Source organism: Macaca mulatta, chromosome 9, assembly GCF_049350105.2.
Source record: "Macaca mulatta isolate MMU2019108-1 chromosome 9, T2T-MMU8v2.0, whole genome shotgun sequence".
Taxonomy (NCBI): Eukaryota; Metazoa; Chordata; class Mammalia; order Primates; family Cercopithecidae; genus Macaca; species Macaca mulatta.
The window spans coordinates 63,370,801-63,390,493 of NC_133414.1; the positions used below are offsets into that span (position 1 = coordinate 63,370,801).

At 39.0% G+C, this 19,693-nt stretch overlaps 1 protein-coding gene across 6 annotated transcripts in view; it reads left to right on the forward strand.

The window, feature by feature from the left end:
• WAPL (WAPL cohesin release factor) overlaps window positions 1-19,693 on the forward strand; it is an 88,520-nt gene that overhangs the window by 36,625 nt on the left and 32,202 nt on the right. For 4 of the 6 annotated variants that reach the window (XM_015147094.3, XM_015147095.3, XM_077946438.1 and 1 more), the window contains 4 exons: window positions 14,075-14,170; window positions 15,278-15,430; window positions 15,696-15,832; window positions 16,933-17,044. In XM_015147094.3, the coding sequence (XP_015002580.2) occupies window positions 14,075-14,170; window positions 15,278-15,430; window positions 15,696-15,832; window positions 16,933-17,044 (498 nt within the window). The remainder of the gene's footprint in view (window positions 1-14,074; window positions 14,171-15,277; window positions 15,431-15,695; window positions 15,833-16,932; window positions 17,045-19,693) is intronic. The other 2 variants (XM_077946435.1, XM_077946436.1) reach the window with 1 other exon arrangement.

Genomic DNA, 19,693 nt, shown 5'->3' on the forward strand with positions numbered 1-19,693 from the left:
GTCAGCCATTTCTTCAAGGATTCCTGTTTGCAGTTCATGGAGAATGGTATTTAGAAATAAATATTTGTTCACTAGGTATGATTATTTCTTCTGAAGTGTCATTGCTGCTAGGGTCTCTTTGAGTAGACAGCTAGGAAACATGTAAAAATATGCATATACTCTTTCATATACAGACACATGCCTATTTCATGGTCATTCTGTGTATGTTCAGAACCATGAATTCATACTAATATTTCTGATACCACGTTTTATTCTAGACTTCTCATTTTCCATATTTTAATTCCCTTCACCGAGAGAAATCTGGTTTCCATTATCCTCCATATGTGTTCTTATTTTCACAATCCTCATGTATGTAACCAGTTTCTTGACTATGCCGGCCATCTTCCTCACCTTAGTTCTGCTGACATAGTCTGGCCAAGAGGTCCCCCTTCCCTTTACCTACCCCTCTACCCTGTGTTAGAAAGCATTAACTCTTAAGCATACTTGTCTGTGAGAATTTTCTTTAACGTCTCCCAGGAATATAGAGGAGTTGTTAATATCAAGATTGAGGGCTGACTGTAGGAATACATGCCTCAGAAGATGAGGAGGGTGAAGAAGAAAACTTGTAGTAAAAACATAGTTGAGACAATGATTCAGAAAAGTTGTCACTTGCTGGTGAGAAAAGGAAAGATAGGATTTGATAGATTGGGTTGAAACATACATGGATTTAAGTACCTATTGTTTCTAGGTAAGGTTTTGATCATTGAGCAGTTCTTGGTGCTTTCGTTCATGAAATGTCATCCAGTTTCTGATTTCTGGCTGTAGCTTCCCTACATGCCATTATTTGTAGCTGTCATATGTGTGCTGATATACTTAGATTATTTCTTCTGCTTGCCCTGCTTGTGGTTTGATTTCTACCTTTTCATTTAGCTGCTGCGTGTCATCCCTGCTTGTAAGCATTCATTGTCTGTATAGTCAGCCTGACTATACAGGTTTTCAGTGCTTGTGGGGTTGGTTGTGTTTTACTTGGGATGTTGGCCATCTTGTTGTGCAGTGAAGACTGTTGCTGGGTCATTGATGAAACTAACCATAACGTCAATCTCAGTTTCAGTTCTCAAATATTTAATACCTTTACGTTCTTTTTTGTTGTTATTGAGACAGGGTTTCACTCCTGTTGCTCAGGCTGGAGTGCAATGGTGTCATCATGTCTCACTGTAGCCTTGACTTCCTGGGCTCAAGTGATCCTCCTGCTTCAGCCTCTTAGGTAGCTGGGACTACAGGTGCACGCCACTGTGTCCAGCTAACTTTTTTATATTTTTTGTAGAGATGGGATTTCACCATTTTTCCCAGGCTAGTCTCGGGCTTCTGAGTCTAGCCATCTGCTGGTCTGGGCCTCCCAAAGTGTTGGGATTACAGACATAAGCCATCATGCCCAGCCTGTACCTTTACTTTCATCATTCCCCTGTGGTTTAAAGCTAGGCCCTTCTGGCACTATCTTTTGTCTAACTCTTTAAGGAACATTCTGGACTTAATTTTTTCTTCCCATCTGTCCTTCAATATGACACTGGATAGTGGGCTTCTGGGCAATTAAAATTTATCAGTATAAATCATGGTTACATATTTAGTTGTTTTAGAATGTTACAATTACATAAACCTGCAGTTTTAAAGTTGGATATAGCTGTATACTTTGATAAACTTCATTTTTTGTTTCATAAAATGAGTTTATACAGGTTGTCAACTTAAGTAGCAAAATCTTACAATTGAAGAGACTTTAAAGGACAAGTACTCCCACATCTCACCCAAGAACAAATGTTCCTTCCACACAGTAGCTTCCTTTAGCAGTTAGAACCCACTCTCATGAAATAGCATATTTTTCTGTCAGAACAGTTTTACCCAGTGTTACCTTTGTTCTATGTATAGGAACTCACTGACCATCTTGAGATCCAGTCATCATGTGGTATTGTGAGATCCACTATATTCTCAAGTACTAGAAACCTGTATTAATTGATATGAAGCCTGAAAAAAAGAGTGACTGTAGCAATTGGATTGGTGATGAGGGAAACTGGCAAAAGTGTGGAAGTTAATAGCAGCTGCCATTCATTACAGCTCTGGGGTGGGTGATCCAAAGAGTTGTTGAAGCTGAGCAGGTTCTGGCTGGGCCTGGGTATGGAAGAGAGGGAGTCGGTTTTAGGTGCCTTTTTTTTAATCATTGTTTTTATTTAGTGTTTACTACATGACTTTCACTGTGCTAGGGATACAAAAAGGAATAAGAAGAGTATCTTAAAAAGGCAGAATTGTTTTTTCCTGCTGGAATTTTGAGCAGTCTTAGTATTTCCTTAGTGTGTTTGTTCCAAACCAGAAGCATTATTTCTTCCTTTTATATAGGTAATATTTAACTTAAATAATAAACCAGATAATTAAAATCTTTGATCTATGTAAGTAGGCTGGGTGCAGTGGCTCACGCCTTTAATCCCAGCACTTTGGGAGGCCAAGGTTGGCGGATCATGAGGTCAGGAGATCGAGACCATCCTGGCTAACATGGTGAAACTCCATCTGTACTAAAAAAAAGTACAAAAAATTAGCCGGGCATGGTGGTGGGCGCCTGTAGTCCCAGCTACTTGGGAGGCTGAGGCAGAAGAATGGCGTGAACCCGGGAGGTGGAGCTGGCAGTGAGCCGAGATTGCGCCACTGCACTCTAGCCTGGGTGGCAGAGCGAGACTCCGTCTCAAAAAAAAAAAAAAAAAAAAAAGGCAAAAGTTAAAAAGGCTTAGGAAAATGTAAATTATTTTCTCTCTGTGATCCAATTCTTGTGCTTTTTTTCCTTTAATACTTTATTCTGGAAGGATTTTAATAAGGAATGAAAGTACAGTTAATCTTTTTTTTTTTTTTCTTCTTTGGATGCAGAGTCTTGCTCTGCTGCCTAGGCTGGAGTGCAGTGGTGCAATCTTGGCTTACTGCTTCTTGGGTTCAGGTGATGCAACTGCCTCAGCCTCTTGAGTTGCTGGGACTACAGGCGGATGCCACCACGTCCTAGGGCTAATTTTTGTATTTTTAGTAGAGACGGGGTTTTACCGTGTTGGTCTTGAACTCCTGATCTCAAGTGACCTGCCTCCCTCGGCCTCCCAAAGTAATGGGATTATAGGTGTGAGGTACCACGCCCTGCCTAATCGTATTTTCTTTAGTATAGGTGCCTTTAAAGTTTGAAAGTTCAAAGTATTTTACTATTATTTCCCAGGAAATGAGGCTTGAAATGAGAAAATGTGGCCAGGGGTTATCAAGAGCTGGAAAGCACTGACATCCATTTGATAGTTAAAGATGGGAAGGATTGAGGTAGGGGTTAGGAGGGTGGGTAGGGGGGAGATGGGGGGTGGGGAGAGAGAGAGAGAGCGAGCGCGCGCGCACGCGTATGCCTGTGTGTGTGTTAGGGTGTTTATAGTTTGGAATTTCATTTGTTTTTCCATTTTGTACTACAGTCACGCATTACTTAATGACAGGGATACGTTCTGAGAAATGCGTCATTAGGCGATTTCATTGTGCAAACAGAATGTACTTAGACAAAGCTAGATGGGAGAGCTTACCACACACCTAGGCTTTATGGTGTAGCCTGTTGCTCCTGACATGTTGCTGTACTGACTATTGTAGGCAATTGTAATATAGTGGTAAGTATTTGTGTATCTAAACATAGAAAATGTATAGTGAAAATACATATAAAAATGGCACACCTATATAGGACACTTAACCATGAATGGAGCTTGCAGGATTGCAAGTTTCTTTGGGGAGTCAGTGAGTAAATGTGAAAGCTTAGGACACTAGTGTAGCCTTTTAAACACTGTACATGTATGCTGCACTAAAGTTATAAGATAATAGTTTCTTCAGTGATAAATTAACCTTAGTTTACTGTAATGGCTTGTTTTGTTCTTTTTGCTTTTTGTTTTGAGACAATCTCCTATCACCTAGGTTGGAGTGCAGTGGTGTGAATGCTGTTCATTGCAGCCTTTACCTACTGGGCTCAATTGACCCCCCCACCTCAGCCTCCCTAGTAGCTGGGACTACAGGTGGACACCACCACACCCTGCTGATTTTGTATTTTTTGTAGAGGTGGGGTTTCGTCATGTTGTCCAGGCTGGTCTTGAACTCCTGGGCTCAAGCGATCCTACCCACTTGGCCTTCCAAAGTGCTGGGATTACAGATGTGAGCCACTGTGGCCAGCCAGCTTACTGTAACTTTTTAACATTATAAACGTTTTAATTTGTTTAAAACTTTCTGGCTATTGTTAGTAACACTTAGCTTAAAACAAACACACTGTACTACTGTACAAAAATATTTTCATTCTTTATATCTTTATTCCGTAAACTTTTTTCTATTTTTAAAATTATTTTTAATTTTGCTGTAAAAGTTTTTTTGTTGCCTGGGTGCGGTGGCTCACGCCTCTAATCACAGCACTTGGGGGAGGTTGAGGCAGGTGGGTCACCTAAGGTCAGGAGTTTGAGGCCAGTCTGGCCAACATGGTGAATCCCCATCTCTACTAAAAATACAATTAGCCAAGCATGGTGGCAGGAGCCAGGATCACGCCATTGTACTCCAGCCTGGACAACAGAGCGAGACTGCCTCAAAAAAAAAAAAAAAAAAACCCACCAAAAAAACATTTTTTGTTTAAAACTAAGATACACTAGCCTAGGCCTATCCAGAGTGAAGGTCATGATTCTAACAGTCTTCCACCTCCACATCTTGTCCCACTGGAAGTTCTTCAAGGGGCACTAACATACGTGGAGCTGTCATCTCCTATGATGCCAGCCTTCTGGAATAACTCTTGAAGGAGCTGTCTGAAGCGGTTTTACCGTGAACTTTTTTTTGTTTTACAAGTAGATGGATAATACTCTAAAATGGTTAAAAGTATAGTAAATACATAAACCAGTACCTATGTTATTGTTGATAGTCATTCATTGTCAGGTGTTACTGTATCTAATTGTATGTGCTATACTTTTTTTTTTAAATGAGATGGGAGTTTTTGCCCTTATTGCCCGGGCTGGAGTGCAATGGTGTGATCTTGGCTCACCACAACCTCTGCCTCCCAGGTTCAAGCGATTCTCCTGCCTCAGCCTCCTGAGTAGCTGGGATTACAGGCATGCACCTCCACGCCTGGCCAATTTTGTATTTTTAGTAGAGGCGGGGTTTTTCCATGTTGGTCAGGCTGGTGTCGAACTCCCAACCTCAGGTGATCCACCCACCTTGGCCTCCCAAAGTGCTAGGATTACAGGTGTGAGCCACCACACCTGGCCTGTATGTGCCATACTCTTATAGGACTGGCAGTGCAGTAGGTTTGTTGATGAAAGCATCACCACAAATACTCACCTAATGCTTTGTGCTAAGATGTCACTAAGCATTAGGAATTTTTCAGCTCCATTAAAATTTTATGGGACCGTTATATATGCAGTTTGTAATTGACCGAAACCTTGTTATGTGGTACATGACTCTGTAAAGTACATTATTATTAACTGTAGTTACCATGCTATAAGTCAGATCTCCAGAACCTAATCATTTTATAATGGGAAGTTTCTACCCTTTGACCAAAATCCCATTTCCCCTACCTGCCAGCCCCTGGCAGCCACCTTTCTACTCTTCATTCCTATGAATTTGACTTTAGTGAATCCCTACTTTTTCCCCAATGGTTTATAATCTGTTACTGTACTTAATTATTCGGGGCCTAAATTTGTCCTAATTTGGCTAGTAGAGCCTCATCAAGCTGGCTGTTTGGTTCCTCTGCCATGTCCCCATCATTCTATGAAAACTTCTTTCTTCCTGGTGTAATACAGTGTTCCAGGTTCATCTTATACCTGGTCAGCTGTAGCCTTGGGATCAAGTCCATTCTCTGAGGAGTAATGATTCTCTTTAGTGGAGAATGGTATTAGAGATTATGATAATGGGCCCTAGGTGTGTCCTTTGCTACTTGGCCCTTTTAGCAAACAGGCATAGGAAACATGCACATATACATATATTACATATATGCATATATATTCACATACATTCACATACAAATATACCTTCACATGTATATGTGGATTCATGCCTATGCACATAAGTTATCTAGAAATTATGAATTCACACTGATACCTTCAGTATCAGCGCATCCTCACAGGATTATTTCTTGTCTTCTGTCTTTTTCACAGTGAGAGCCCAGGGTTCTTTCTGGCCTTATGTCTTTTTCACAGTGAACAACAGCAACACCTTTACTCAACCTGTAATATATCTAAATAGGTACGGAATTGCTTTGCCCATTACACTACAATAAGTAAATTTACAAAAATTTTCAGGAATTGTTTGGCAATTCTGTACTTACCCTCCTCCATCCTGCCAAAGATTGAGGGTATAAAGTCAAATAATGTGTTCACAAATTACTTGGGATTATTTCTGCCTGCCTGCCTCTTTGATTGGTCAGTGCTTTGGGTTGTTTGTCTGGCTTCTCTTCACAGTATTTGCTGTCCATGTGAAATATGAGTAGATTTCTTTGTTCTGGTTTGCTTTAAGTGTTGGGGTTTTGTGTTTCCATTCTTACCTTTTTTTTTTTTTCCAAATATGTACAGCATTATAAAAGTCAAAACTATATAAAAAGGTAAGTTTAATGAGGTCACTTCGTCTGAGATCTGTTCCAGTCTGTCACCCACCCTTGTAGGGAACCAGTTTTATTGTTTTCTGCTTTTTTTTTTCTGTGTTTCTTTTTTATATAAAAATAAACAGACTAAAATTTTTCAGCCGGGCACAGTGCCTCATGTCTGTAATCCCAGCACTTTGGGAGGCCAAATCGAGACCAGCCTGACCAACATGGAGAAACTCCGTCTCTACTAAAAATACAAAATTAGCTGGGCGTGGTAGTACTTGCCTGTAATCCCAGCTACTCGGGAGGCTGAGGCAGGAGAATCGCATGAATCCGGGAGGTGGAGTTTGCAGCGAGCCAAGATCGCGCCATTGTACTCCAGCCTGGGCAACAAGAGCAAAACTCCATCTCAAAAAAAAATTTTTTTTTCTTACATAAAAAGTAGCATCTATATGTTCTGTTTTGCACTGTCTCTCCTTTAAAATTTAGTAATATTTCTTGGAAATCACTCTATATCAGTTCATATAGATCTTCCTCAGTATATATTTTTATAATTCTAAAAAGTTGGTTTTAGATTTTTTTTCTTTAGTTTCTGTCTTCCTCCTTACATGTTGACTGTTTATATCTTTTACATTGTTTCTTTTTAATGTTGTATGTGCATAGTTTACCCACATCCAGTATTGGCAAAATTTTATATTTTCAGCATGTCCTGTTATTATTTGTTTCTAATCTCAATTTACTGTTGTTCAAAGGTGGCGCTTTGGATTTGGTTCAGATGTTGTAAAAGAAATCACAAATTAGTTTTTAATAGATAGCTTATTTTTCTCTGGCTTACCAGTCTCTGGTTGTTTATCTCTGGACAATTTTCAAATTGCTGCAGTGTAGGGGACTCAGGTTTCCCTTGTGTGGTGGTGTTCTACCTTTTCTAGACTGTTGATTAAGATAAAGGAGCTAGAAGGGAGGGCAGTGAACCATCCCTAGAAGCCACAACCCCAGAAGGTGTACCTCACTTCTCTTCACACTTCATTGACATGAGCTTAGTCACATGCCCATGCAAGCATCAAGATATTGAGAAATCTGTGTGAGCATGTGTCCAGCTAAATGTTCTTAAAGGAAAATGAAGGGGAGAATGGATATTCTCGAATCACAGGTGGTGGTGTCTCAAGATATTTACAGCTTCTGTTTTTTTATTTCTAAATTTGATAATCATCTTTCTAATACAACTTGTCAACAATATTTAATGGTATTTTTAGTTGTGAGAACTGTTATTTTAGCTGATTGTGGTCATGGCTCTCATACTAGTGTCTTGGTTTTTAATTGTTGAATTATAGGCTAAGTTATGTTCTCACAAAATGCCAACTACTGCATTTTATGTTTTTTTGCACGAACTTTTTAGAACTTACAACCAAGTTATGCTATTTCCTGGTGATATTCTGAAGTGACAGTTACCTACTTTTAATAAAACCGTGGCTACCAATTAAGCTTTGAAGTTATACTCACAGTAGTGGTGTGCATCATTCTTCATGAAGACCGGAATTGACAATTTCTTCATAAAAATGGCAGCTGTCTTTTTAAAAGTCATTACTACCTGTAGTACGCAATTGATTCAGGCAAAGAAGAAAGACTTTGCAGTTTTATTTCTCCCTATTAGCTGTGGATTAGATTTCTGCACAGTGTTTCATATTGAATATTACAATTTCTAGTTCTTGATAGTACAGACACTGTTGGTTTTAATTTAGGAGTTTCTGTAGTCTTCCTTCAAATAATTCAATACTCTGAATATTTAACGTGTGTTATGTTTTTTGTGTATTATTATGCTTAAAAGGAAGTTGTAAAGAGCTGAAAGATTCTTTGTAAGACTTTTCTTCTTCCTGCTTCTGATTCCAATTGTCTTTTATACAAATCCTTTAAAGAAATTTTTGACAATCCAGATCCAAATTGTTTTTTCTACTTCCCCCTTTTGAATTGCCAGTAAAGTACTGTGCATACATACACACACAGTTATGCATTGCAGTACTTCTTCAGAGTTCATTTAGTTCTACTTCATGCTGATTGATTAAATTACTGGTGATATCCTTGGGTGGGTAAGTCTGGGTGAATTCTGATCAGCTTACTATTTTTGTCTTCATATAGCACATAGTTTTTGAAATGTATAAATAAATTTGCTCTTGTTGTTTATAAAGTATTTATGGCTTAAAAACATTCCTTTTTTTGGCCAGGCGTGGTGGTTCACGCCAGTAATCCCAGCACTTGGGAGACCGAGGCGGGTGGATCACCTGAGATCAGGAGTTCCAGACCAGCCTGGCCAACATGGCAAAACCCCGTCTCTACTAAAAATACAAAAATTAGCCAGGTGTGGTGGCGGGCGTTTGTAATCCCAGCTACTCGGGAGGCTGAGGCGGGAGAATCACTTGAACCCTCGAGGCAGAGGTCGCAGTGAGCTGAGGTTACAGTGAGCCGAGGTTGCACCATTGCACTCCACCCTGGGCAACAAGAGCGAAACTTTGTCTCAAAAACAAAACCAAACCAAACCCATTCCTTTTTTTCCTCCTTTTATGACACAGCCCAGTGAGTGGGGGATAACATAATGTTGTCACTTTTTTTTTGAAATGGAGTGTAACTCTGTCATCCAGACTGGAGTGCAGTGGTACAGTCTTGGCTCACTGCAACCTTCATCTCCCAAGGCTCAAGTGATTCTCCTTCCTTAGCCTCCTGGAGTAGCTGGGATTACAGACGAGTGCCACCACACCCAGCTAATTTTTTTGTATTTTTAGTAGAGATGGAGTTTCACTATGTTGGGCAGGCTGGTCTCCGGACCTCAAGTGATCTGCCCACCTCAGCCTCCCAAAGTGCTGGGATTACAGACACGAGCCACCATACGTGGCCTTTTCCTCTGATTTATAGTTGTGATTCAGTAATCCAATCGGTTAACAGCAACCTTTGTGGTGTTACTGTAAAAACCCATTTTTGTCCATTGTTTTTATAGAAGCTATATTATCTCTCATGGAGAAATGCCCCATCAGTTTGTCACTGGAATATTTTTTCCTTAGCTTTAATGGAATGTCACATTTGAGGTTTTTCTTTCTTATGCCCTTGGAGCACTGAATATAAAAGAATAATATATTTAAGATTACTACTAGTATTGAAATATGCTAAAATGGATCTGAATATTTAGAATGTTAGATTATTATTATGAACTTTTTGCTTATTTTGTTCTAAGTATTTTTCTCATTAATTTACCTAGCAAACAGAATCCACCCTTTTTTTTTTTTTTTGAATACAGGATCTCGCTCTGTCACCCAGGCTGGAGTACAGTGGTGTGATCTTGGCTCACTGCAGCCTCCACTTCCTGGACTCAGGAGGTGATCCTCCCACCTCAACCTCTTTAGTAGCTGGGACCACAGGCATGTGCCATCATGCCCGGCTAATTTTTGTATTTTTTTGTAGAGACCGAGTTTCATCGTGTTGCACAGGCTGTCTCAAACTCCTGGGCTTAAGACATCTGTCTCCCTTGGCCTCCCAACTTGCTGGGATTATAGGCGAGAGCCACCATGCCTAGCCACAATATGTATATTTTTTAACACAGAAAAAAGTTTAGGAATTGGGTTTATATGCTGTATCTACTTTGCTTTGCTTTCTTTTCTTTTCTTTTTTTTGAGACAGAGTTTCACTCTTGTTGCTCAGCATGGAGTTCAATGGCACAATCTCAGTTCACAGCAACCTCTGCCTCCCAGGTTCAAGCAATTCTCCTTCCTTAGCCTCCTGAGTAGTGGGGATTACAGGCACCTACCACCACACCTGGCTAATTTAAAAAATATTTTTAGTAGAGACGGGGTTTTACCATGTTGGCCTGGCTGGTTTCAAACTCCTGACCTCAAACTCCTGATCTGTCTGCCTCGGCCTCCCAAAGTGCTAGGATTACAGGCGTGAGCCACTATGCCCGGCCTGTATCTGCTTTTTTGTTGCCCAGGCTGGAGTGTAATGGAGCGATCCTGACTCACTGCAGCCTCCACCTTCTGGGTTCAAGCGATTCTCCTGCCTCAGCCTCCCAAGTAGCTGGGACTACAGTGCCTGCCACCACACCCGGCTAATTTTTTGTATTTAGTAGAGATGGGGCTTCACCATGTTGGTCAGGCTGGTCTCGAACTACTGACCTCAGGTGATCCACCTGCCTTGGCCTCCCAAAATGCTGAGATTACAGACATGAGCCACTGCGCCTGGCCCTTTATCTGCTTTTCAAACAAGAATAAAATTAAGAAGATTAAAGACAATCCTGGTGATGCAATCAGAATGACTCTGTTAACTAGGCTGCTAAATGGTAAGGGTGACTTTTGATTTTCCATGGAAAGTTTATTGCTATATGATATTTTTACATATTTTGTACACACACAATCACTTTCATTAAGTGAAATTAGCATGTGACATACCACTGTTGTGTGCTTTACATACACAATTCACTTGGGAGCATGTGGAATTATTATACTGTTTTGGAATGATGTAAAGAGCTCAGTCAGTGTTCCTTTTCTGTCTTTCCCTGTTTCTTCCCCTCTCTGCTGTGCGTGTATGTTAGCCATACACAGATATTACTTATTTTAATTTTTAGTTAGTAAGATGTGTCTTCAATATCCCTCCTCCCGTAATAAACCCTATATTAATCTTGTAAGACTTTGAAATAAAAGTCAAGAAAAAGTTCTGATGGGACTACTTCCTTTAGATTGCTTATTAGTATTAAAATGGTAAAACATCAAAAGCTTTAAAACTAATAGTGTTACTGAATTGCCTTGTTCAGCAGCATAACCAATAGTTCCTTTAATATGACCTTTTAATATAAATATTCAGTTATTCTCTATGCTGTCATGCTTCAAGGACTTTTGAGATGAATGGACACATCAGTTATTCCATTTGTTTATCATATTTATTAGGTAGTTAGGCTATATATTTCTATTTTCTTATGAATGTGTTAGACTTAAACTGAGCAGCACATCATCACATAACAATTATTAATAATATTTAATACTTACAAAGCACTTTTTTCTTTTTTTTTTTTAAAGACAGAGTCTCACTTTGTCGCCTAGGCTGGAGTGCAGTGGCGCAATCTTGGCTCGCTGCAACCTCTGCCTTCCGGGGTCAACCGATTTTCCCGCCTCAGCCTCCTGAGTAGCTGGGACTACAGGTGCTCACCACCATGCCCGGCTGTTTTTTGTATTTTTAGTAGAGACGGGGTTTCATCCTGTTGGCCAGACTGGTCTCAAACTCCTGACCTCAGGTGATCCACCCGCCTCGGCCTCCCAAAGTGCTGGGATTATAGGTGTGAGCCACCACAGCCAGCAGCACCTATTCTTTCAGGCACTCTTACAGTGTTTTAATTTAGAACTTTGAGCCGCCCTAGTATTTTGTTGGCTGTGGAACTAGGTAACTAGATTATTACCTGTAGTCAATGCTTTTTAAAAAATAATTTCTCTTTTTGTTTCTTTAATTTCTTTAATTTTATTTTTTGTAAAGAACAGGGTCTTGCTTTCTTGCCCAGGCTGGTCTTGAACTCCTGGCTTCAAGTGATTTTCCTGCCTCAGCCTAGAGGGATGCTGCAATTACCAGCACGAGCCACTCTGCCTATCCCAGTCAGTGCTTTTTAAAAAGAAGTAAAATGCGTGAGCTTTGAGGCACTCGTTCTTGCCAAAAGGCTGTTGTTACCAAAGCCTGGACTCTGAGTATGCTTGAGGTACTAAAGGTAGTTCAAATCAGGGATCCATAACTAGCACACAAGTTATATAGTTGGTCTTTGAAAAGAATGGAAGGAATAGAGAGGTAGGTTTTAAAATTTATGTTCAGTCCACTTTATGTGTTGTGTCTCAGGAAGCCAGATCAAGTCATTGCATGAGTGCATAAATTGTTTCAGATTGCTAATGCTGCATCATGTTATGGAAACCTGGCATATAAGAATGATGGGTTTGTATACACAATACAAATAAGAGTTTTTCTACTTTGTTAAAGATAATATGTAAAAAGCTAACCATTAGTTCACACTAATGCTTAATGCTAATTATGTTGCTTCATTGCAGCTAGGAAGGGGAGATAAGTTTTTTAATGTAGATTTTTTGACGGTCTTGAAGTACGGTTTTCCACTTGTCTTCTTATTTTTGTGTTGTACTGAAAATAAGATTAGTTGCATAAGAGAAAATCTCTAATTTGACCAAACCATTTCTTTGAAGTTCAAAACATAATTTAGCATCACATTTGTAGAGGATAGAATGAGATGTGACCTTTCTATCTTGTCAGTCGTTGTAATTATGCAGTTTTCTCTTGAAAGTGAGGGTTTTGTTCTTTTACTTGATTTGATTTTGTAGGTTTACTGTCATTTATTCTCAGTTCTGAAATTCTGTGTTAAAACTGAAAATCCCCCTCTATAAGTTTAAGTAAATTGATGGGGCAGCACAATAACCTGAATTGATGTGAGGGACTTTACATCCTTGTCCTGCTTAGTGTGACATTTTGCTGCAGAAATCATGTATGTTTTTACATGGTACTTTCTTGGATCCCACTGTATCTTGGAATATGTGGTATATGTATTGTATTTACCTTGATAAAATTTGAGAACTCTTGAGTGGTGGCACACATCTGACTGCAGTGGTTTGCTTTAAATGAGTGCATTATCTGTCATAAACTGCTGGATTCCCATTGTTGGAATGTTGTGAGGCATGAATTGGTAGTAGGAAGAATAACGTTTTACTACAGAACACGTTGAACTATTATTATTATCATCATTACTATTTTTTAAATTTTTTTGAGATGGGGTCTTGCTTTGTCACCCAGGTTGGTCTTGAACTCCTGGGCTCAAAGTGATCCTCCTGCCTCACTCTCCCAAAGTGTTGGAATTACAGGCATGAGCCAGCATGCCCAGCCCATGTTGAGTTAAATGTGTTGATTACTTAGTCAGTAAGCCTAGAAAGAGGCTTACTATTTTTTTTTTTGAGACGGAATCTCACTCTGTCACCCAGGCTGGAGTGCAGTGACTCAGTCTCAGCTCACTGCAACCTCTGCCTCCGGGTTCAGGTGATTCTCCTGCCCCAGCCTCCCAAGTAGCTGGGATTACAGACGCCTGCCACCATGCCCAGCTAATTTTTTTAATTTTTAGTAGAGACGGGGTTTCACTATGTTGGCCAGGCTCGTCTCAAACTCCTGACCTCAAGTGACCCGCCTTGGCCTCCCAAAGTACTAGGATTACAGGCATGAGCCACTGTGTCTGGCCTAGGTTTACTTTCAAGTGCCATCTTTTCTTGGTTAGTCATAGTTGCACAGAGCGTAGTTACTGATTTTGTGACCTAGTACTACAGAGATTATATTTGCCATAGACATGAGAATAGGAACTATCGTGGGACTATTCCCAGTATCCATCCTGCTGTTTCTAGGACATGTTTATGCATATAAATTATTCTTTATGATTTTTAGTTTATTGAGAGTCTTTTAAAAGGATGGAAGCAGTTGATCTTTCTCTCATTTCTCTAGTCACCCACAAAAGCTGTATATAATGCCAGACATTGGAATCATCCAGATTCAGAAGAACTGCCTGGGCCACCAGTAGTAAAACCTCAGAGTGTCACAGTAAGTGAACTGTACTTATTTATTTTGTGTTTTTTAATAAGCTGTACTTTAAACAATAACTCTTTTAATTCATAATTTGTAAATCTTTGACTTTTCTATTTAACGGTTTATTTTGGCCTTCTTTACTGAAACTTAGTAGTTTCAGTTTAATTCATTGGAAAACCGAGGATTGTCAATAAGATAGCAGAAATTCTAGTGCTAGGTTAAACAATGAAAGCCATAAAAAATAAGGCTCTTGTTACTCATGATCCACATTTCATGGAATTTATAGTATTTAGTGTTTAAGAGCAAGATTGTCCATATTTGATGTTTGTATAAGAGCTATATTGTATATTACATCCTGTATATATTTCTAAGTGGCTTTCAGTGCTTAATTTGCTTTTCAGAGGCAAATCTCTTCCTGTATTCCAGTAATACTTTTCAATCCAAAACATTAGGAAAAAGATTCTTAGCAACTTACTTTCTCCAGAATGACTGGTAATATCATACATGATTTCTAGGTTAACAGTAAAGCTTCACTCATCTGGAGTTATCAAGTAAATTAGTTCTTTATAACAACAAGAAATTTGGGGATAAAGTCTTTCTAAAGTATAATGTACAGTTCCCTGTTTTCTTAAACTGATTAGACTCCTTTCGATAGTATAAAGAAATCATTTTGCATATTAGTAGTAATATAGCATGCTTCTGTTATAGCTATTTGTTTCTACCCTAAACTATTTCACACTCTTGTGCTATTAAAATTCTTTTGATTCTGTCTAGTTTTTCTGTCCTGTCCCTTTCTGCTTATAAAAGCTATTTTTGCATGCAATTGTGGTTCTTTAGTCTTTCTAATGGTACTAGAGACAAACGACAAATGTGAAATAAAAAGTTTAAAAAAGACCAGAAGGAATCCTTGAGTGGTTCTTCTGTGTGCAGACCAGACATATGTCTTACCTGTTAGTGCATGGAATTCAAAGTATTTCTAAAGACCTTTGAGAGGCCTCCCTGCTCCCCGCTTTTTGAAAAGCTTTATTTACTTTTTTTGGAAGCTGAATTTGCCAGATAGATGAGATGTTCCTATTTTTATATATTTATTTAGAACAACTAATTTAATACCTTTATTAATAGGTGAGGCTGTCTTCAAAGGAACCAAATCAAAAAGATGATGGAGTTTTTAAGGCTCCTGCGCCACCATCCAAAGTGATAAAAACTGTGACAATACCTACTCAGCCCTACCAAGATATAGTTACTGCACTGAAATGCAGACGAGAAGACAAAGAAGTAAGCAGCCATATACAGTGTTTACTGCATGTTGATAGATTTTTGTATGTAACATTTAGCCTTTTAATATCTTCAACAAGTATCAGTATACTGATACTCAGTTTTGAACCACAAACTTCTTTTGTCCTACCATCATTGTTCTAAAAATATTTTTGTTGCCATCTAAGGAACTATTTTATGCACTTATGTAAAAGTACAGTGAGCCCATTGTTTTAAATATGCTAGTTCCTAGTTAAAAAGGGGTGAACTTTTTTTTTCTTGGCAGTTATATACTGTTGTTCAGCACGTGAAGCACTTCAATGATGTCGTAGAATTTGGTGAAAATCAAGAGTTCACTGATGACATTGAGTACTTGTTAAGTGGCTTAAAGAGCACTCAGCCTCTAAACACACGTTGCCTTAGGTAAGATCTTATTTGTATATTTTATAATTATGTGCATGCCATATTAAATTTTTTCAACTAGATGTTGTCCAAAAAGCCAAACATTTTTTATTTTGTTATGATGGGGAGTATATATAGCCAGTGATATGTTAAAATGCTATCCATTTCTTTAGAAAGAATTTGATTCTACATGATAGAGGGAAAGCTGGGTGGTGAGAGCCTTTTTTTAGCATAGCATAGGCTTCAGTTTTCAAGTGCTTAAAAAAAAAAAAAAAAGCATTATGCTAAAGCATCTTTTTGTCCTGTATGGTGGCTCATACCTATAATCCCAGCATTTTGGGAAGCCAAGTTGGGAGGATCGTGTGTGTCCAAGAGTTCGAGACCACCTTGGGCAACATAGTGAGACCCCATGTCTACAAAAAATAAAAAATTAACGAGTCATGGTGGCATATGCCTGTAGTTCTAGCTACTTGGGAGGCTCAGGTGACAGGGTGGTTTGAGCCTGTGATCATGCCATTGCTCCAGCCTGGGTGATAGAGTGAGGTGAGGCCCTGTCTCCAAAAAAAGAAAGAAAAAAATAGCAGAAAGAAATAAAGTAAATAACTTTTTAAAAAGATATTTTAAGTTCTTTTTACCTCTGATGTTTAAGTAATAAATTAGATTTATTTAAGCATATTGTGATCTGAGTGCTTACATTTGCACCCAAATGCTCAAAATAAAAAGATGATCTTTTGTATTTCCTAATGGATTGATTGAATACTATAATTTTGATTGAATTTTTCAGTCATTTGTAGTATATCCAGTCAAATATAATTATAATTTTTATCAGAAGTATTATGAAAGGCAGTTCAGATTTTAAGCTTTTAATGGTAGTAGTAATGTAAGGAATGCACTAAAGACAGTTACGTTATTTTTTTAAAATACAGTATACCTAATCATGCACTAGGCATCAGTATGTTTTTAATAGTGTGTTTTGCCTATGGTTTTTATATTGTGATCATGTATGGGCAGTGCTTTGACCCTTTTACCCCCTTCCTATTTGCTGGTTTTGGTATTACACAAACTAAAAACTAATGTACTAGCTGTTTCCAGTCCCCCTAACCTACTCTATTTTCTTGTAGTGTTATTAGCTTGGCTACTAAATGTGCCATGCCCAGTTTTCGAATGCACCTGAGAGCACATGGGATGGTAGCAATGGTCTTTAAAACCTTGGATGATTCCCAGCATCATCAGGTATTTTTAAGTTTCCGAGATTGAGAAGCCTTATATTGAAAACTACTAGTCTATTTGGCTATCAAAAAATATCTTCACTGAATAGTCTATAAATATATCCTAATTACAGATTGAGTTCATTTTATTTGCTAAATTTGTAGTGCTTATGGCCAGAAGTTTTTGCTTAATACTTATTTTCTCATGAAAACATTTTTTCTTAATTTGTCATTTTATATTGTTAAAATTGTATTTTGTTATCTTAGCTAACGTAGTATATTGATACTGAATTCTGTAAGCATGATTTTCTCTATAATCAGAAAGCACTGAGAAGAATCTTTTAATATTATTTGATACTAATGAATGGAAAAAAACTGGTTCGGAAATGCAGCCCTAATTTTTTAGAAACGTTTTTGTCCAGTGTTGAATCTGGAACATGGCCTCATTGTGATAAGGAATAAATTCTTCATTTTCCTTGCCTTTGATGCTTTTGCTTAATAATAAACATAATAACAAAAGTTATTAGGTTTAACATTTTCCAAAATTAGAAGAGAGTAACCATCATTGCTAATTATTATCATTAGTAGTATTTTGAGATGGCCTTACTGTATTTTTGTTAAAGAAATTATGTTCTAAATACAGGTTAGGCGATAAATAATTTAATACTGCATCTTCTGGGCTGGGTGCAGTGGCTCATGCCTGTAATCCCAGCACTTTGGGAGGCCAGAGTGGGCGAATCACCTCAGGTTAGGAGTTTGAGATCAGCCTGGCCAACATGGCAAAACCCCAACTCTACTAAAAATACAAAAAATTAGCTGGGTATGGTGGCGGGCACCTGTAATCCCAGCTACTTGGGAGGTTGAGGCAGGATAATTGCTTGAACCTGGGAGGTGGAGGTTGCAGTGAGCCGAGATTGCACCACTACACTCTAGTCTGGGCGACAGAGCGAGACTCCTTCTCAAAAAAAACCCCAAAAACCTGCATCTTAGGAAACCTAAAGTAATGCACTTAACCCTGAGTGAGCATAACTCCTTTACTCAGTTGTAGCAGATACAAAATAATAATGGAGAAAAAGTGAGCACTAAGAAGTTAGTTCGTTAGCTAGGCACGGTGACTCACACCTGTAATCTCAGCACTTTGGGAGGCTGAGGCAGGTGGATCACTTGAGGTCAGGAGCTTGAGACCAGCCTGGCCAACATGATGAAACACTGACTCTACTAAAAATATAAAAATTAGCCAGGTGTGGTAGCATGCACCTGTAGTCCCAGCTGCTCGGGAGGCTGAGGCAGGAGAATCGCTTGAACCTGGGACACGGAGGTTGCAGTGATCCAAGGTCGTACCACTGCACTCCAGCCTGGGAGACAGAGCAAAATTCTGTCTTAAAAGAAGTTAGTTTGTCGCTAGGCAAGGTGGTGTGCATTTATAAGTCCCAGCTACTCTGGAGACTTAAGGTGGGAGGATCTCTTGAGCCCAGGAGTTCAGATCCATTTTGGGAAACCTAGTGAAACCTCATCTCTTAAAAACAAACAAAAAATAGAATTTGCTTTATTATGCAGTTAACAGTGAACTTAGACATTATAGTGTGTGATTTTAAGGGCAGTGGATCCCCAATGGCCTTTACTATGGCATCCTAATTTCCAAAAATAATTTGCTATATAAACATTTAATCAGACACCTGGTCTGATGCTTCTCTACTTCTGGGGGCTCAAAGTTTAAATCTTTAGATAGTTGCATTTTCTGTATATTGAAATAAGTGTAAGTACAGAATATCTCAAGTGTTGGGATATCCCAAATGTAAGACCTTTTTTTTGTATTCACATTTATCTAGAATATTTCACCTTCAGTATTTTTAGATTGTGTTAGTAGAGTGTCCTGGCCAGGTGCGGTGGCTCACACCTATAATCCTAGCACTTTGGGAAGCTGAGATGGGCAGATTGCCTGAGCTCAGGAGTTTGAGACCAGCCTGGGCAACATGTGAAACCCCATCTCTATTAAAAATGCAAAAAGTTACCCGGGCGTGATGGTGCGTGCCTGTAATCCCAGCTACTCAGGAGGCCGAGGCACAAGAACTGCTGGAACCCAGGAGGTGGAGGTTACAGTGAGCCGAGATCGTGCCACTGCACTCCAGCCTGGGCGACAGAGCGAGACTCCCTCTCAAAAAAAAAAAAAAAAAAAAAAAAAAGTAGAGTGTGCTGACTTAACTACCTGATCTAAGTGATTTTGAGACAGTTTATTAATGATTTAAAAAATTATTTGGTTCAACCAGAGTTGATTGGTTTATTTTATTTTTTTAAGTGATCCTCCCAACTCACCCTCTCAAGTAACTGGGACTACAGGCTCCTGCCACTATGCCAGGCTAGTTTTTGTATTTTATTTTGTTTTGTTTTATTTTATTTTTTATTATTTTATTTTATTTTATTTATTTTGAGATAGAGTCTCACTCTGTCACCCAGGCAGGAGTGCAGTGACACCATCTCAGCTCACTGCAGCCTCCGCCTCCTGGGTTCAAGTGATTGTGCTGCCTCAGCCTCCCGAGTAGCTGGGATGACAGACGAGCGTCACCATGCCCAGCTAATTTTTTTGTATTTTCAGTAGAGACGGGGTTTCATCATGTTGGCCAGGCTGGTCTTGAACTCCCGACCTTAGGTGATCTGCCTGCCCCAGCCTCCCAAA